Below are 18,813 nucleotides of genomic sequence, written 5' to 3'. Positions count from 1 at the left end.
TACATAGAAGTTAGTCGAATTGATAATCTGTTTTTAAGTTTTGCTGTTTTTTGTACAATTTTGGTTTTTCGAAACTGACTTCTGTCCTAATCATTTTAGGACAATCGTATATTGGCCGAGTTAGAGCACCCGCGTACTACTGGACCAATTATGTCGTCAACGCTGGGGTCTGGTCTGACGAGCACAAGTCTTAGCCTATCCCAGCACCAGCCCCACCTCCAAACGACAAGCTTATCGTCCCAAATCAACAGCACCGGAGTACTTGGAGGACTAAGTGGACTGACTAGTAGTGGTGTTCCTGCAAGCATTGGGACCGGTGTTCCCAACTCGATCGGTCTAAACTCGATAGGTATTAGCTCAATTGGAACCGCTGGGATAAACTCTATTACCGGTGGTGTAAGTTCCATGAATATCGCTTCGATGGGAGTGACTTCTAGTGCCAGTAGCCACGCGTTAACCGATGGACAGTTCAGTGTGTTGACGTCATCCACAGGAGCGTCAAACCCCTACTCAACAGCTAATGTTTCACCACTGCCAAGCCGAGCGAATCCACTAAGCACTACTTCTATGCCACCCTTATGTCAGGTGCCGATCTTTAAATTTACTTTAACAATTCCCATTATTGAAATTCTCCACCTCATCATTGTCACCATCGTCATCTTCTTCTTCTTCATCACCATTCACTTCCATTTGCATCATCATCGTCATTATCTCTAGCTCACTTGTTCCAACATTTTTCCCACTAATCGATTCCATTCGAAGGGCACTTTAAATTTTTTTCCACTCTAGTCGAGCTTTTCCGCACAATTCATTTATCTTCGTTTCCATCAGTAAAAAAATGCTACAAGTCATTAATCATTCACCCCTTTAATCAATATTTAATCTCATCACTTAACATTCACTTCCACACATTATGGCAAATGAGGAGAAAAAAAAGCAGCGACTCTTTTCATATCTGACTCTTTCAACGGAAATCAAATTCAAATCGAAATTCGTTATAAGCATAAGCATTCTTATGCGATTACTCAGCAATAATATGGCGAATCCTTACTGATTCTGCTTACCATCGATACAATATTTTGATTTATCTCTTGAATCCCATTTTGTTAACATCGTTGAATTTATTCGAATTATTTTATACATTTGTATACTTCTACACTATTAATCCAACATTTAGGACTTCTAGTAGAGTAGTGATGATTAACATTTGATTCATTTCCGATAGAGTACACACATGTTTACGTTTTGAGAGCAGCATGCCTGTAGAGTAGAAGGTTAACCACAGTACACAATACTCCAGTTTTATTATGCATTATTTCGTGTTAATTTGAGCACAATAATTTACAGATGACACAAAATTTCAGTGCCAGTAGCAAACAACTATTTCACACTACGTATTATTCTGTAATTTCGATCATCATTGTAACAAATCTCGAAGCACCTCCGATGACATGAACTTGCAGGTGTAAAACAAAATTAGGATAACATTTCAACTCTCTCTGTTGTAATTCGAAAACTAAAATGGTTGTAATACTTACTTACTAAAATGGTTGTAACGACCATAGCAAAAATCTATTACCGTCAAATGGGGTAACTTGCTACAGTTTTACTTGATCACATTCAAATACATTTTTCAAGGGTGTTCGTATTTTTTTTTAACATGGACATCTTGGCTATCAAACTTAAGTATATGATATCAAGCTATGACGTTCAGAATAGAATATATATCAATATCGTTTTCAAGCTACATGCTTAATAAGTTCTTAGTTTATTTCAGCATAAAAATAAGGGCCGAAAATCGTGCTTCGCCCTACTCAGATGGTAAGTACTCGAAGCTACTCAAACGGATAAATATTAATGTACAAAAGTACATGTAAAAAGTAGTATGAACTGAACAACAAAACTTCAAGAAATGTGATAAACTCGACGTTCGCCAAATTAAAAACAAAATAATGGATATTTATATCAAAATACGGATGAAGTTCAAAAGGCATACATTTGTAGGCTCTTCCTTGATGATTGGTGCTCACTAAATATAAGAGCTATTAACTCAAACTTTGTAATTTCAATTTAAAGATACCATGTCACGCTTCTTTTATTAGTACAGCGATTTATATTGTTCGCAACTGTGTGGCAATAAATGGCCGGAACGGAATTCTGTGTTAGTGACTCTCCGTTGATGCGTATGCACGCCACGGAGATCTGATTAGAAAAAAACAGAGTCATGGCTTGCTGCTCGCCAACATTCCCCTTCTTCTCTTAATAAAAAACGCAAAAAAAATCTTCTAGCGTAGCCAAAATTTCAGCTCAATCGGTCATCGGGGTACAAAGCTACAGCTTGTCAAAGTTGACCATTTTGTATGAAAAACGGCTTCCGCTGCTATTATTCTGAACACAGGTGTACTTTCGTTCCTATTCCGTACCACAAATCTATACAAGCTTTTAGTGCATTTCAGTGCATTCCAAGATAAATTTCCAGATAATATATTTGGCTTTCCGAACAGTTTTGTGGCATAGAATATTTCTCCATTTCTCTCAGTTTCATTATATCATAGCTCAACTGGTTGTCTCATGTACACTACCGCCGCCAAGTGGCTACATGAAGTCTGAATTTGATTTCATCAAATTCAATGCTCGCAGGATTTTGAGATTATCTAGATCGTGCACCATTCTTCATTAGTCTTCCATACGTACCTTGTAGTTCTACAAACTGCAAAATATTTTTCGGCCACCTTTAAAACACGTATTATGACCACAAAACATTTTCCGACGGTCTTCGAGACGCATTTTGTGATTTTGCAAACCACACACCAGTTTCTGACGGTCTTCGAGACGCGTCTTGTAATTCTGCAAACCATAAACCATTTTCCGACAGTCTTCTAGACGCGTCTTGTGATTTTTCAAACCACAAACCATTTTCCGACGGTCTTCGAGACGCGTCTTGTGATTTAGCAAACCACAAACCGTTTTCTGACGATCTTCGAGACGCGTCTTGTGATTTTTCAAACCACAAACCATTTTCCGACGATCTTCGAGACGCGTCTTGTGATTTTGCAAACCACAAACCATTTTCCGACGGTCTTCGAGACGCGTCTTGTAATTTTGCAAACCACAAACCATTTTCGAACGGTCTTCGAGATGCGTCTTGTGATTTTGCTAACCACAAACCATTTTCTAACGGTCTTCGAGATGCGTCTTGTGATTTTGCAAACCACAAACCATCTTCCGACGGTCTTCGAGACGCGTCTTGTGATTTTGCAAACCACAAAGCATTTTCTGACGGTCTTCGAGACGCGTCTTGTGTTTTGCAAACCACAAACCATTTTCTGACGGTCTTCGAGACGCGTCTTGCGATTTTGCAAACCATAAACCATTTTCCGACAGTCTTCTAGACGCGTCTTGTGATTTTTCAAACCACAAACCATTTTCCGACGGTCTTCGAGATGCGTCTTGTGATTTTGCAAACCACAAACCATTTTCCGATGATCTTCGAGACGCGTCTTGTGATTTTGCAAACCACAAACCATTTTCCGACGGTCTTCGAGACGCGTCTTGTAATTTTGCAAACCACAAACCATTTTCTGACGGTCTTCGAGACGCGTTTTGTGATTTTGCAAACCATAAACCATTTTGCAACGGAATTCGCGGAGCGTATTGTGATTTTGCAAACCACAAACCATTTTCCGACGGTCTTCGAGACGCGTCTTGTGATTTTGCAAACCACAAACCATTTTCTGACGGTCTTCGAGAAGCGTTTGCATTTTTCGGCCACCTTTAAAACACGTATTACGACCACAAACCATTTTCCAACGGTCTTCTTGACGCGTCTTGTGATTTTTCAAACCACAAACCATCTTCCGACGGTCTTCGAGACTCGTCTTGTGATTTTGCAAACCACAAACCATTTTCTGACGATCTTCGAGACGCGTCTTGTGATTTTTCAAACCACAAACCATTTTCCGATGGTCATCGAGACACGTCTTGTGATTTTTCAAACTACAAACCATTTTCCGACGGTCTTCGAGACGCGTCTTGTGATTTTGCAAACCACAAACCATTTTCTGACGGTCTTCGAGAAGCGTTTGCATTTTTCGGCCACCTTTAAAACACGTATTACGACCACAAACCATTTTCCAATGGTCTTCTTGACGCGTCTTGTGATTTTTCAAACCACAAACCATCTTCCGACGGTCTTCGAGACTCGTCTTGTGATTTTGCAAACCACAAACCATTTTCTGACGATCTTCGAGACGCGTCTTGTGATTTTTCAAACCACAAACCATTTTCCGATGGTCATCGAGACACGTCTTGTGATTTTTCAAACCACAAACCATCTTCCGACGGTCTTCGAGACTCGTCTTGTGATTTTGCAAACCACAAACCGTTTTCTGACAATCTTCGAGACGCGTCTTGTGATTTTTCAAACCACAAACAATTTTCCGATGATCTTCGAGACGCGTCTTGTGATTTTGCAAACCACAAACCATCTTCCGACGGTCTTCGAGATGCGTCTTGTGATTTTGCTAACCACAAACCATTTTCTGACGGTCTTCGAGACGCGTTTTATGATTTTACAAACCACAAACCATTTTGCAACGGAATTCGCGACGCGTCTTGAGATTTTGCAAACCACAAACCATCTTCCGACGGTCTTCGAGATGCGTCTTGTGATTTTGCAAACCACAAACCATTTTCTGACGGTCTTCGAGACGCGTTTTGTGATTTTGCAAACCACAAACCATTTTCCGACAGTCTTCTAGACGCGTCTTGTGATTTTTCAAACCACAAACCATTTTCCGATGGTCTTCGAGACAAGACGCGTTTGCAAACCACAATCTATTTTCCGAATGTCTTCGAGACTCGTCTTGTAATTTTGCAAACCACAAACCATTTTCCGATGGTCTTCGAGACGCGTCTTGTGATTTTGCAAACCACAATCCATTTTCCGACGGTCTTCGAGATGCGTCTTGTAATTTTGCAAACCACAAACCGTTTTCCGATGTTCTTCGAGACGCGTCTTGTGATTTTCCAAACCACAAACAATTTACAGACGATCTTCGTGACAGCGACTCTCCGTTGATGCGTGTGCACGCCAAAAAGATCTGATTGGAAGAGGCAGAGACATGGCTTGCTGCTCGCTGCTTGACACGCTGCTGAGGTGTGAATCTATCAACACACGCTGAAGACATTTTACTCAAACCCTACAGCAACAAAAATGCTTGCATCGACAATCAGCCATTAAAGTTGAACTCTGTTACTGTTTTGGGTCCGTTTTGCCTTCCTCGTCCAACAAAGTTGTACCGAAAGGCTGTATGATTGATCCAACTTAGCATTATCTAATTTACTCGCAACAAGTTGCATTTGACGGGGAATGCGGTCCCATAATTGTTTTTCCCCAAGAGTCCCCCTTTGAATTAAAAATTTGATTTTGCAAACCACAATCCATTTTCCGACGGTCTTCGAGACGCGTCCTGTAATTTTGCAAACCACAAACCATTCTCCAACGGTCTTCGAGATGCGTCTTGTGATTTTGCAAACCACAAACCATTTTCTCACGGTCTTCGAGATGCGTCTTGTGATTCTGCAAACCATAAACCATTTTCCGACGGTCTTCGAGACGCGTCTTGTGATTGTGCATACCACAAACCATTTTCTGACGGTCTTCGAGACGCGTCTTGTGATTTTGCAAACCACAAACCATTTTGAAACGGTATTCGCGGCGCGTCTTGTGCTTTGCAAACCACAAACCATTTTCCGACGGTCTTCGAGACGCGTCCTGTAATTTTGCAAACCACAAACCATTCTCCAACGGTCTTCGAGATGCGTCTTGTGATTTTGCAAACCACAAACCATTTTCTCACGGTCTTCGAGATGCGTATTGTGATTTTGCAAACCACAAACCATTTTCCGACGGTCTTCGAGACGCGTCTTGTGATTTTGCAAACCACAAACCATTTTCTGACGGACTTCGAGATGCGTCTTGCGATTTTGCAAACCACAAACCGTTTTCCGACGGTCTTCGAAACGCGTCTTGTTATTTAGCAAATCAGAAACCATTTTGCAACGGTCTTCGCGGTGCGTCTTGTGATTTTGACTTTATTAAGGAGACTTTTAGCCCGAGGCTGGCTCGTCTCCGGTGCTTTTCAAACTAAAATATCTCACCTCACCTCAACTCAACTCACCTCTTGAAATCAGCGACAGGATCAAAAAAATAGACTGGCAGGATCGTCAAAATGTGTGGCCCTAAATGGCCGGAACGAAATTCTGTGACAGCGACTCTCCGTTGATGCGTGTGCACGCCAAAAAGATCTGATTGGAAGAGGCAGAGACATGGCTTGCTGCTCGCTGATTGACACGCTGCTGAGGTGTGAATCTATCAACACACGCTGAAGACATTTTACTCAAACCCTACAGCAACGAAAATGCTTGCATCGACAATCAGCCACTAAAGTTGCTCCAACTTAGCATTATCTAATTTACTCGCAACAAGTTGCATTCGACGGGGAATGCGGTCCCATAATTGTTTTCCCCAAGAGTCCCCCTTTGAATTAAAAATTTCAAAACAGATTTTTTTCTTTATGAAAATGGTGACAATGCATTTTAATCATGCAAAAACATGCAAAATGATCGGAAAAATGTGATCTATTCCCCTAAATAGCATTTTTGACCTTTCTAATGAGATTTTTTAAATACATTTTATAATGCGCGAGAAAGGCAAAGGCTCACTAGAACTAACGGGCCGCATGCTCATCTGATTCAACTAAAATATGGACCGCTGATGAAAAATCAGGCTCAAGAAAATAAACGTTCAATTTGTGGCCTTCTTATAAACTTTGGGTCATGCATGCAAATAGGCAAAGCACATTTTTAACACTTTGAAAAAACAAATTCAAAATATGTGAAAGGTTAATACTATCAGTTTGAATCCAAATTGTGATCAGTATTAGAGCCGGATATAAACTAATGTATTGCAGTTTTAGGAGTACCTGGTAAAAATCCTTCGGGATTTCTTCCAGCAATCCCTTCAAAAATCCGAACAGTAGTAAAACAAAAACCTGTTTTGAAAAAAGAATTGAGACTGCATGCGAAAAAAAACAAAAATATCGAGATTGCAGTCGATACATTATCAAACTTCATCGTACATTCTGAACAATTCCTTGGGAGCTGCTACCAAAATTTCTTGCATTGTTCATCCAGCCGATATTCCATGAATTCATCTGAAAGTTTGTTCAGAAAATCCTCCAGACATTTTATAGCAAAAACTACCTCCAGGATTTAATTCGGATAGTCATCCAAAAATTCTTTCAGGCATACTTTCAAACATTCCTTCAGGAATTTCGATGTAAATTTCTCTAAGTATTCCATGGGAAATTTCTCCAGTAATTCATTAAAAAATCCTTGAGGAATTTGTTCCAAAATCCTCCGCAAATGAATCTAGGAATACCTTTGGAAATTCCTTCATAAATTCTTATAAGAATTTTTTTGTAAGGAATTTTCTTCATGAATTTCTTTAGCAATATTTTTAGAACTTCCACCAGGAAATGTTCGAAGGAAATTCTGATTCGAATTCCTTTGCATATTTGTTCGAAATTGCTACGGAAGATTCTTCAGAAACTCCTTTAAGAATACTTACGGCGGAATTCTTCCGGTAATTTTTCTCAGGAATTTGTTATGAATTTCATTCAGGAATTATTTCAAAAGTTCTTTAAGGCATCCAAAATCCTCTGGAAATTTAATATAAAAAATCCATAAGCCTCTGGACATTTCATTAAGAATTCTTTCAGGAATCTCTTCAGAAAATTTTCTAGAAATCATTCGCATATAACTTCAAGAGCTCTTTCTTAATGAATTTTGGAAAAAATCTCCCAGCAAAATTCCCACAGAAATTTCGGAAAGAATTTTGTATGGTTTTTCTATAAGGATTTTCCGGATGAAGTTCCGGAAGAACTTCCAAAAAAAAATTGCAAAGACTTTTACATAGAATTCTTCAAAGGAATTCTTGGACAAACGTCAAAATAAATTCCTGGAATAATTTTCTAAATTATTCCTGGAGGAATGCCCTAAAGAATTTCTGAAGGATTTTCTAGATTACATCCAAGAAATTCCTTAAGGAATTTCCGTAGGTATGACTGAAAGAATTTCCCAAGGATTTTCATTAGGTATTTCCGAAAATTCGACAGAATATCAATGGAATTCCTAAAGGAACTTCCAAAGGAATTTCTGAAAGAGTTTCTGAAGAAATTTCTAAAATAATACGGCTAGAAATTTCCGAAGAAGCTTTCGATTTTTTTATAATTCTTTCTTAGAATTTTCAATAGAATATCTTGAGGAATTTCCAAAGGAACTTCTGTATTTATCAACGAAGTAATTTCCCGAGGTTTTTTTTGAAGAAATCACTGTTCCGACCGAATTCTTGTAGGATTGTCCAAGGAAAGCTTTGAAAGCTTTTCTATGCCCGCCATTGCATGATTATGTATCATGTGTAGCAAGTACAATGAATGCACTACCTGGTCAACACAAAATCGTATATAATACAACATAAGATGCTGAAGTGGAAGCGAAATACGTACATATTGTATGGAGAAGTACTTATATGGCCTCCACTGTAGCATCTTATGTGGCGCCATATACGATCTGTTGACTGGGTATGCTTAGAGAGTCGAGAATGTTTCCAATCCTAAAACATCCTAGACCGGACCGAAAATAGAACTCGCCATCTCCGGATTGGCAATCCTACGCCTTTGCTCACAAAGCTACTGGAGACACCTCTTACCCCCGGTCCGCGTACATATGGGAAATTTCTCCACTGAGAATACAAAAATATCAATGGCGTATATTGTTAGAAAAATTGATCCAAAAAGCGTGAAAATGGCATTACGTTACGTTGTTTATGGATGCTCCCCTATTTGTTTCAAGACATTGTTTTGAAATTATTGCTGGAAATATTCGAAGTTTTTAGTGGTAAATTTGAACTCTGAGTGCGTGCTGTAAGTTACCCCACATATGGCGTAACCAAATGGGGTGGGGTACTCATCTCGTTCGGCTGCTTCATTTGTGTGTTGAAAGTGTTGCAAGTAACCCCACTTGACGGTACTCATTTTTGGTGGATTCCTAGGAAGCAGAAAATGTTGAAGGTAAACAACACAGAGAATGAACTGTTACAACCTGGCAGAACAGCATCGTACACATGATAACCTTTGTGGCTACATGCAAAAAAAAGTTTCCTACGGAGCAGAACTTTATAAACAATCAGTCGTCGGGGGTGACAATGGGTCAAATGGGGGTGAGAATGGGTCACTGTTTCAAGTACATAGAATGCTTGTAGAATAGATTGAATGTATCTGAGGGCAAAAAGATTAAAATATAAAAGACTTTTTTGAACGATTTGGCTATCCGACCTCCAGGCTGCCGGTGAGAGTGATTAACCATTCTCATCCCCCAGACCCATTGTCACCCCCGATGGCGGCAAATTACAGCATGACGTTATCTTGGTTGCTGCGTTTTGGTTCCAAACCGGGACTAGGTGGCTTGCCTCAAAATATATTCGAAACCTAACCATTTTATTTTGTTCAAAATTAAGTAAATATTTCCTATCGAGAAAAATTTGCACAAAAGTTCTTGCTTGCAATCTAAGATGAATACTTACGTAACTCTCAGATCAACCGACAGCATTCCTCGTATGTTTTTCCCCTTGGAGATGATCCAGTTGGAAGCGGGAAAGGAATTGATTAAGGCATTTGAATCGCAGTCGATCTTAAATATGTAAATACATGTAGGAGAGTCAACTGTTTTGTTAGGGATGATCCATTATCTGCGTCACAAAAAATTCACATTTTTAACCTCCCTTCTTCCTTTTTCACACTTTATGTATGATACAATTTTACATGGATGTTTACAGCTTTTGATCCTACCTTCCCCCTATAATACGTGAGACATTTTATGGACGTCCCTTTAGAAAGTCTATTCCAAGCCGAATCAACAGTAGCCACCAACAGAATTCCACCAAGAAAACATGTGGCGACGACGGTACGACTACTGGCATGCCCTTACTTCCTTCGTCTTGGCTTCATTTGATTTATTTCCGAAAACATCCCTCCAAACTGTTGGCACGACTTTGTCAAGTTGAGCGCAGCACCATCCTTTCCAATTCGGCCACTCAACATAACAGCCGCTTGCGGGCGGGCCTACCAAGGACATTAAACTGGGCAGATTCCATCCATTTGCTTAAATGATTTTCTGCCTGAATCCATTCCTAAACGACGATGGTTCTTTCGGCGCGCGGTCGCGCCGGGATTGCTATCCCCGGCTGACTGTCAGGGTCGCAGTCGCTATTCCGTCGCCTTCGGTATCGTTCTGCTGCTTGCTTCCATTTATGGGGCTCATAAGATGAACGAAGGGAATGGGGTTTTATGTAAATGACTGAATATTTTTCTGGGTATTCAAGTATGCATACCGATCGAATCGGGAAAGTTAGCTGCATCATATTATAGTACCGTTCAAGTATGATACTTATTTGTTGTCTTTGTTTATTGTTTGTATTACGCTGATACTTTTAAGCAGTCGATTTTCGTGCAATATTGTCAGAGATTTTTGGATTACAGACCACTGATTTCCATACAAAATAGTCATGTTTAAAGCTTAAAGACGCGATTCCTAGTGGTTTGATTCAGTTATAATGTTGCCTTCCAAATCACAATTACTTGAATTTTCAAGTAATGAAAGTTATTTGTATGCAATTTTATGTTTATACCTACTCATTTGAAAATAGATGAAAATAGTTATAACGCCACCACTTTTATATCGGACTCCATACAAGTGGTGCGGCGTTTTAAATATTTCCATCCATGTTGCTGTTTTGACCATAATTAGCGCGTTAGGGCCCCTCCTAGCGATCAGATGCGCGACTACAAAGCTAGACAATGCTAAGGATGGCTGGGTTTGATTCTCGGTCCGATCTAGACAATTTCGTACTGAAAATTATCTTTACTTTACTGAGCATAAAAGTATCAACGTGTCTGGCTCTTGATCTACGAATGCAACTTTGCCGGTAACTTGGTCATAAACCTTGCAGTTTATCACTGTGGAAATGTCCCAATTGGGGATGCCAACTAAGAAGAAGAAGAAGAAGAAGAAGAGAAGGAGATCGATACAGTCTACTCTCACTACTGATATTTCTGCGCCTAGTGATTCAAGGTGTATCAGTTGCCATCTGATGGAAAATTGTCGTGAATGTGAACAACTTGATATTCTTTCAAAATTCCACAAAAATTCTTCTGAATGAAGCGCGATCCTCCACAGTTGACATATGCCATGCTCGATTCTTAGAAACTTCGCACGATCCGGCACCCTTGTGCTTTGCGGTCAAGGTAAAATTATCGGAATATGCTCCGGAAATTCTTACAAATTTCGATTCTTCAAAGGGAAATTCTTTGTACTTCGATTGATGTACTTCTATTTCTATTTCTATCTAAATTCTTCCGAATTTCGAGTGGTATTTTTTTTTGAATTTCCACGTAATGTACTACCAAATCTCGACAGGAAATTCTTTTGAAGATTTGAGAGATTTTGCGATTGTGTAGCCAGTAATTATTTGGGAAAACCTCTGGGTAATCAACTATCGGTGACAACCTGATGTATTATGGAAAGATAGTATTTTGGTCTTAACATTGAGTCCATAATCCAATACGGCCAATTTTCAACAGGAAATGCACTTGTCATAAGATGAGTTTGTATTATTGCATTTAATTCCACCACTTGATTGTACCTTGACGTATCTGTCAAGGTACACCCAGTGGTGGAATTAAATGGGATAGTACAATCTCGTCATATAACAAGTGAAGATATTCCACTAAAAAACTCAAAATAATTTTCTTAATAGGAAATGATAACACAGGACTTCCATTCGAATTAGAGATGGGCGTACAGATCCGGAACCGTTAAAAAGATCCGAGTCTCTGAAGTGAGTGAATGATTCGTAGATCATTTTTTTAAAGATCCGGTTCACCAGTTCAGCAAATTATGTGACCATTTGTATGTAAATGACAAAATGAAAAGTTCATTGTTTGTACTCCATACGCTTGTAAACAAGAAAGGGTGAAGTTATTTCCAATACGTTTCAAAAGTGTCAATCTGAATGTCTAACGCTTCATTACTTCGCATTCTCCTTGCATTTTGTTCTAGGGATCCGATCCGGTTGAGAGATCCGGATCCTTAGAATGAATTATCCAGATCTGATCCGTTCATCAAAGTGATCCGTTTTGCCCATCTCTAATTCAAATGCAACTTATTGCGAGAAAATCGGCTAGGAATAGTTGTCAAAAAATGAGCTAGACTATCTAGGCGCTTTTTGTTGGAAGAAAAAAGTATCGTGGCAATAATTTCTGAGCCCAAAGTGCAAACCGACCAATTTTCAATTAAGAGCAATGAAGCAGGACCTTTCGTTGAATGCAGATTGTTGCGACTAAATAGTTAGACGTTTTTCGCGCGTTTTTTTTCAAAATTATATTTTGTTTCAAGGATATGGATTTCTCAGTCTCTGGGTGGATCAAAACGGCGATAGTTATATTATCCGACAGGTGGCAGGATGTACCTTCCTGGATACCTGGTTGTCTACAGCATCGGTTTACCTATGCCTGGTATATTGTAGCGTGTTCGTGGCCTTCCACTATCCCCTATCTGGTTCTCAGTTGAATATTGTTTTAGCTATTCTTTATTCCAACATTCGCACTGAAGTCTGCCGTCTTTTATACGATTCACAATATTTTCTTCTTTGTATACTTGATTGAGCTGTATCATGCATGCGTATGCGCCATGCATGCGTATGCGCCACAAACCATTTTCAAGTTTATTTATTTATTTATTGATGTTGTTATATGTTCTGGCAGGAAAAACAAGCAGAGAGTTTCGAGTATTGTACGCAGCACTTTTCGCTCGAAAACCCCGAAATCTCTCCGGTCGGCCTCTTTTATCGTCCATGCTTCATATCCATAAGGGGCCACTGGTAAAATCAGAGTTTTGTATAGAGCAAATTTCGTTTCCATCTGCATGTTGCGGGACCTAAGCTGGAAAACGATGTCTACCACAGCTCATTTCTTTTCACTGAATCGTAAGCTGCTTAGAAATCAATGAACAGATGGTGAGTCTGCAAGTTGTACTCCCGGAATTTATCAAGGATCATTCGCAGGCTAAATATCTGTTCCGTCGTTGATCGGCCCTCACGAAAACCTGCCTAGTAGTCGCCGACGAAGGACTTCTCAAACGGTATCAGTCTGTTAAGCAGGATACATGACAGGATTTTGTACGGAGTAATTCTCGCTGAAACCGGGCCACTATTTGCACGAGGTTCTTAAAAATGTCTACATTTATATTCTTTCGAAAGCTTTCGGCGAGTATATTAAGGATCCGAGTTAAATTCTTCAGAAAGATGAACCCCTCGTTATTTATACACGAAATCATTTTAATGGACCCCTCGATTTTTGTCAATTCTTGACTCATCAAAACTGTCATAACTCCAACAATTCTCAACCGATTATAGAGATCAGCATATCGTTGGAAAGAGGAAGAGTGTATCCTCAATTTGCAATAATAAAAATATAAGCAGCCATATTGAATTTGGCCGCCATCTTGGATTTGTTTTTGAAAACTATTTTTCCGCCAGGTTCGCAACCACCAATTTTTAAAATTAATACATCAATTAAAAGCTTAGCTTATATTGTGCATTGCGTCCGAAAATCTCAGGTGTATGTTTTTTCTATCAAAAGTTATGTACTATTTACCAATATCAATATTCTTGAATTATTTCATGCAACAACTTGAATGCGGCTCCGTTATGCTCAAAACTTTTGAGCCCTTCAAATAAAATACTGTTGTGGATATGCTTTTCATTTTTGAAACATATTTGGCTTAGAATAGTGTATGAAATCAAGGAACTGACGTCGTAGTACCATATTACCCATAAAAATAATGTTCGTTGGTCAGATAGCCCTTCAAAATATAATTTGGTAAATCGTACATAACTTTTGATATAAAAAACATACACCTGAGATTTTTTGACACAATGCACAATATAAGCTAAGCTTTTAATTGATGTATTAAAATTAAAAATCGGTGGTTGCGAACCTGGCGGAAAAATAGTTTTCAAAAACAAATCCAAGATGGCGGCCCAATTCAATATGGCTGCTTATATTTTTATTATTGTAAATTGAGGATACACTCTTCCTCTTTCCAACGATATGCTGATCTCTATAATCGGTTGAGAATTGTTGGAGTTATGACAGTTTTGGTGAGTCAAGAATTGACAAAATTCGAGGGGTCCATTAAAATGATTTCGTGTATAACTAACGAGGGGTTCATCTTTCTGAAGAATTTAACTCGGATCCTTAATATACTCGCCGAAAGCTTTCGAAAGAATATAAATGTAGACATTTTTAAGAACCTCGTGCAAATAGTGGCCCGGTTTCAGCGAGAATTACTCACGCCGAGTTCAGAAGGGTGATCCCTCCGTAATTGGCACACTCTAGTCTGTGCCCTTTCTTATAGATTGGGGCCATCCAACCAGCCAGCAGGCAGATCTTCATCCTCCCATATATTCTGGATAATGTGGTGGATTGATTGATGCAGCTGCTCACTTCCGTGTTTGAGAAGCTGGACCGGGATCTCGTCCTTCCCAGCAGCTCTACTGTTTTTCAGCTTGTTTAGAGCCTTCTTTTCACCGTTCAACAAATCTTCGAAGTGCTCCTCCCACCATGGCTACCACCATAGTCTTGTCTGTTAGCAAATTACCCTCTCGGTCATTGCACATGGCGGGCACTGACGCAGTCTTATGCCGCGCGCCATTGACAGTTGCCTAAAATCTCCGCATATCGTTTCTATCTATGCTCTCCTTCGCTTCAGCTATCACGCTCTCTTCGTGTTGCCTTTTTTTCTGCGCTGGATTCGTCTCTGTTCTGCCCTTGCTACACTGTACCGCTCTCTGTTGGAACGGGTACGAGCCACTAGCATTCGACTTCTAGCAATATTTTTCTCGTACGTCACTCGCTGGCACTCCTCATTAAACAAACCATTTCGTTGGCGTCGCTGTGCAGTGCCTATCACTTCCTGTGCGGTTGTAGTCACAGCTTCGTTGATATTTTCCCACAATCTGTTGACGTCGCCAGATCCGGTGGCATATCCTGTCCGCTCGTCCAGCTTTTGGTGGTACTGTTTAGCAAATCCTTCAACTGACAAGCGTTGGATATTGAAATGCATCGTTCTGTTGTTTCGTGAATTCGTGACGCTGGAAAACGCGCCCGAATTTTGCAACTACAAGGTAGTGATCCGAGTCAATGTTCAGATCTCTGAAGAACCTTACATCTTTAACATCCGAGAAATGTCATCCGTCGATCACCGCGTGGTATATCTGTGAGCAAGTGTCTCAACTCGGAGAATGAAGTGTTCGCTATGGGAACCACTGCTCGGAATTCACGTTCTCCAGTTCTGGACCACCGTATTTCCTGGATTGCTTCCACACCCACGCCGACCTTCTGCAGCTCACGAGCCAGGAGCTCAACACGTGCGGGTTCATTCAAAGTTCTCACGTTCCAAGATCCGACTTTCCACTCGTTGTCCTTTATTCGTAGCCGGGTCTGTTGCGATTGAATCAATCCATTTTGCTCTACTTATGCCTTTCTTGGTAACTGTAGAATCTTCGGTAGGCTACCACCAGGGTTGCGCTACCTACATCGCGTTGAAGGGGCTGCCTTCTCGATGCTGACACGATGCAGCATGATGTGCACGGTTTACTTTAGAGTCCCTCGCTGGCACTAGAACGATGATCAGCCGCCCCTAACATGGGGAACAGACGCTGATGTGAGCCGCTCCTAACCTAGAGAACAGGCGCTCAATCAGATTTGCACCTCCGGAGAGGAGTAAATTTCCCCTTCCCTGTCAGCAAACGACCATATCCAAGTATCATTTTTAATTTTATAACGCCTTTGAAGTCCATAATTTACTCTTAAGAGTGTTATAAAACTAGCATGAAACTAAAATGTTACTAGGGTAGTTCCCACCGGGATTGGTTACCCGATCTTCCCTAAAGTTGCTCGTATCCCGGCCAGCGCCATGAGGAGGTAGGGATAGGAGTTGCTGGGTAAGAGGCTAAGGCCGCAAATTGGGGTCTATTTTATTCTTTCAGGTACACGAAGTACCAATGGTACGCTTTTCCCAGCATTTGTCGTGCCATTCTGCATTTTCCGAAGGAAAATGATCAGTCAGCCGTTGTTCGTCTTGTAAAATATGACTGATGACTGGTTGACTGATAATTTTTCCTAGATAAGGTAGAATACATCCTGCTGAAACGTCGGGCAATTCCAAATGTAGCCGTTTTGATAAATCCAGCGACTGAGAAAGGGATATCCTTGAAGCAACAATATTTCCAATCGTTAATTAATCACCATTAATATTTTAATCATGAATTCTGAGCCCATAGTCCGGTCTAGCCAGTTACCAACAGAGAGTAATGAGACAATATTCCGCGTCGAATGCGTTGTTTATCGGCCAATCACGACTAGCAACTACGAAGTGTACCGCTAGTCAAGCTAAGCTAAACTTTCTCACGCTTTATGAAAAAATTTGGTCATTATTCCTTAGCCTATCGTCCGAATTTCCTGTTGAATCTAAACTGTTGAAAGCGAATCGGCTAAGGATGATAGTAATTTCATTTCAGAATGTAAGCTCATTCTGTATCACAACTTTTCAATGCATTAGTACATTGTTATTAATGCGGATGATTTACATTTAAACTGAAAAATTCATGACAAAAGGTGCGAAATAAAAATAGCACAACTTTATAAAAAATACATAATATAAATTTTGACCGATATTTATTTAGAATCCGAGTCTGTTGCTGACCACTTACATGGAAACTAAAGTTTTATGCTAAAACTAGCAGACCCAACGAACTTCGTTTCGCCTAATATTGGTTTTTTCTGTGATTAGTTCTCGAGTTATGCAGAAATTTCTGTTTCATTTGTATAGTAGCCCCCCTTTCCTGAAAGGGAAGCGACTTCGAACCACCGCAGAAACATATTTTCCCGTCCAATACCTCCACATGCCAAATTTGGTTCCATTTTTCTTGATTAATTGTCGAGTTATAAAGAAATTCGTGTTTCATTTGTATGGGAGCCCCCCTTTCCAAAGCGAGGAGGGGTCTCGAGCCTATGCATACACATTTTAAAACCGATCGGTTTAGTAGTTTCCGAGCCTGTTTATTTCACAATTGGATATCAAACATCTAGCGCTAACGTGAGTGCCAACCGAGACAGAACAGTAACTAAAATTCGGGAACAGAAATAAGTCTGGGTCGGCCACACAAGATGTTCGTCCAAGAACCGCTCTTAGTATTCATCCGAAAAAAATGTTCTCCTAGTATATATTCTCTGGACAGATACGCTAAGTGCTTAAATTAGTTACATTTTGGTGCCCTCCCTACATGAAAAACGGCAAACCTAAGAACGAAGAATGTTAGACAGTTTCACCCTTGAAAAAGGACTAATTAAAAGGCCCAAAACGTCGGGCAGAAAAACTCATCGTTTTAACTACATGAGACTGAGAAAACCGGAAGTTCCCATAATATTATTTATTTTTATTCCATATTATATTATTTATTAGAGGAACTCCTGCTGGATTTCATCTCATGGCTCCAATATTTATCTTATCAAAACAAAGCAAAGGAAAGAAAATTAAATTAATTTCTATTTTTTTGTATTTCTTTACAGCAGTGAGTGGTGCCGTATTTCTTTGTTTTGTTTGTTCCATCGCTTAAAACAAATAGATAATGTCGAATTTGCCTAAGAATTACTGTGCATTCTTGCTGCCATAGTATTTCTATATACAATTATACACAAATACGAATCTTCACTAACTGATCCAGCAATCCTTTCAGTTTGAAATTTGGATTAAACTGATAAAGAGAAAAATTATGTAAAGAAAATTGCATTAGAGTCTTAACAAATCTTATATTATCAAGCCAAAATCATTGTCAATTTGGTATTGCAAACGCGCATTCGTCCAGTACTAATTTGACTCCCGCAATAAAACTAAGTCTTGCTCACTCGCTATTCAATCTCGTACGTTGAAGATAACTTAAGATCGGACACAAAAAATCAATACCAGAAACACGAATAAAGCTGTACATAACAGCGCATCACCGCAGGAGGTAGGAACTGATAGCCATCCCTTTTCTTATTGTCATGACACTTTTGAAGGAAGTGGAATAAGTTGAACCTAGGTATGACATAACTTTTCTTTATTTCTCTGTATCTTCGGGAGCACAAAATCTTCTTTTCTTTGCATATCAACTGTGAATACATTTTTTCTAAATGATACAAATTCAGCGTAACACAAATATTCTTAACTATTATTACTACTACTATTAACGAATTACACAAATTTCACTGTATTGGGCAAGCGATTTTTCTTATTGATGTGGGCAATTCGGAAGATACGGCTTTGATTTCTAACTGCAGAACCTCACAACTTATTGATCTGCTGAAACTGAAAATTGTACCTAAAATATAGGCATTTGCGAAGGTAATTGGAAACGTTCAAAATATGTCACAGTGTCTCAAATAGTCATAATTGGTTTTTAAAAAAACTATTTTAAACAATGTTCGCATTGAAAGAAGGGTAAGTATGTTTTAATAAGATGAATCGCTTTTGACAAAAATCTTGTACCCCAGGTCATAAAGAAATGTTTTCAATCAGCTCGACGTATTGAGCAAATGTTTATCTGACTGTAACAAAAAACAATAAAACCATTGGACAACTCTCTACATA

At 39.5% G+C, this 18,813-nt stretch overlaps 1 protein-coding gene across 4 annotated transcripts in view; it reads left to right on the top strand.

The window, feature by feature from the left end:
• The window catches only part of LOC134226938 (RIMS-binding protein 2), a 266,124-nt gene that overhangs the window by 131,718 nt on the left and 115,593 nt on the right, over positions 1-18,813 (top strand). For 3 of the 4 annotated variants that reach the window (XM_062708067.1, XM_062708069.1, XM_062708068.1), the window contains one exon: positions 100-585. The exons of the other annotated variant lie outside the window; for it this stretch is intronic. In XM_062708067.1, coding sequence (XP_062564051.1) covers positions 100-585 — 486 coding nt within the window. The remainder of the gene's footprint in view (positions 1-99; positions 586-18,813) is intronic. 4 annotated transcript variants of the gene reach the window in all.

Source organism: Armigeres subalbatus, chromosome 3 (assembly GCF_024139115.2).
Source record: "Armigeres subalbatus isolate Guangzhou_Male chromosome 3, GZ_Asu_2, whole genome shotgun sequence".
NCBI lineage: Eukaryota > Metazoa > Arthropoda > Insecta > Diptera > Culicidae > Armigeres > Armigeres subalbatus.
Note: the sequence above shows the minus strand (reverse complement) of the source record. Positions and strands in the feature narration are given on the sequence as shown.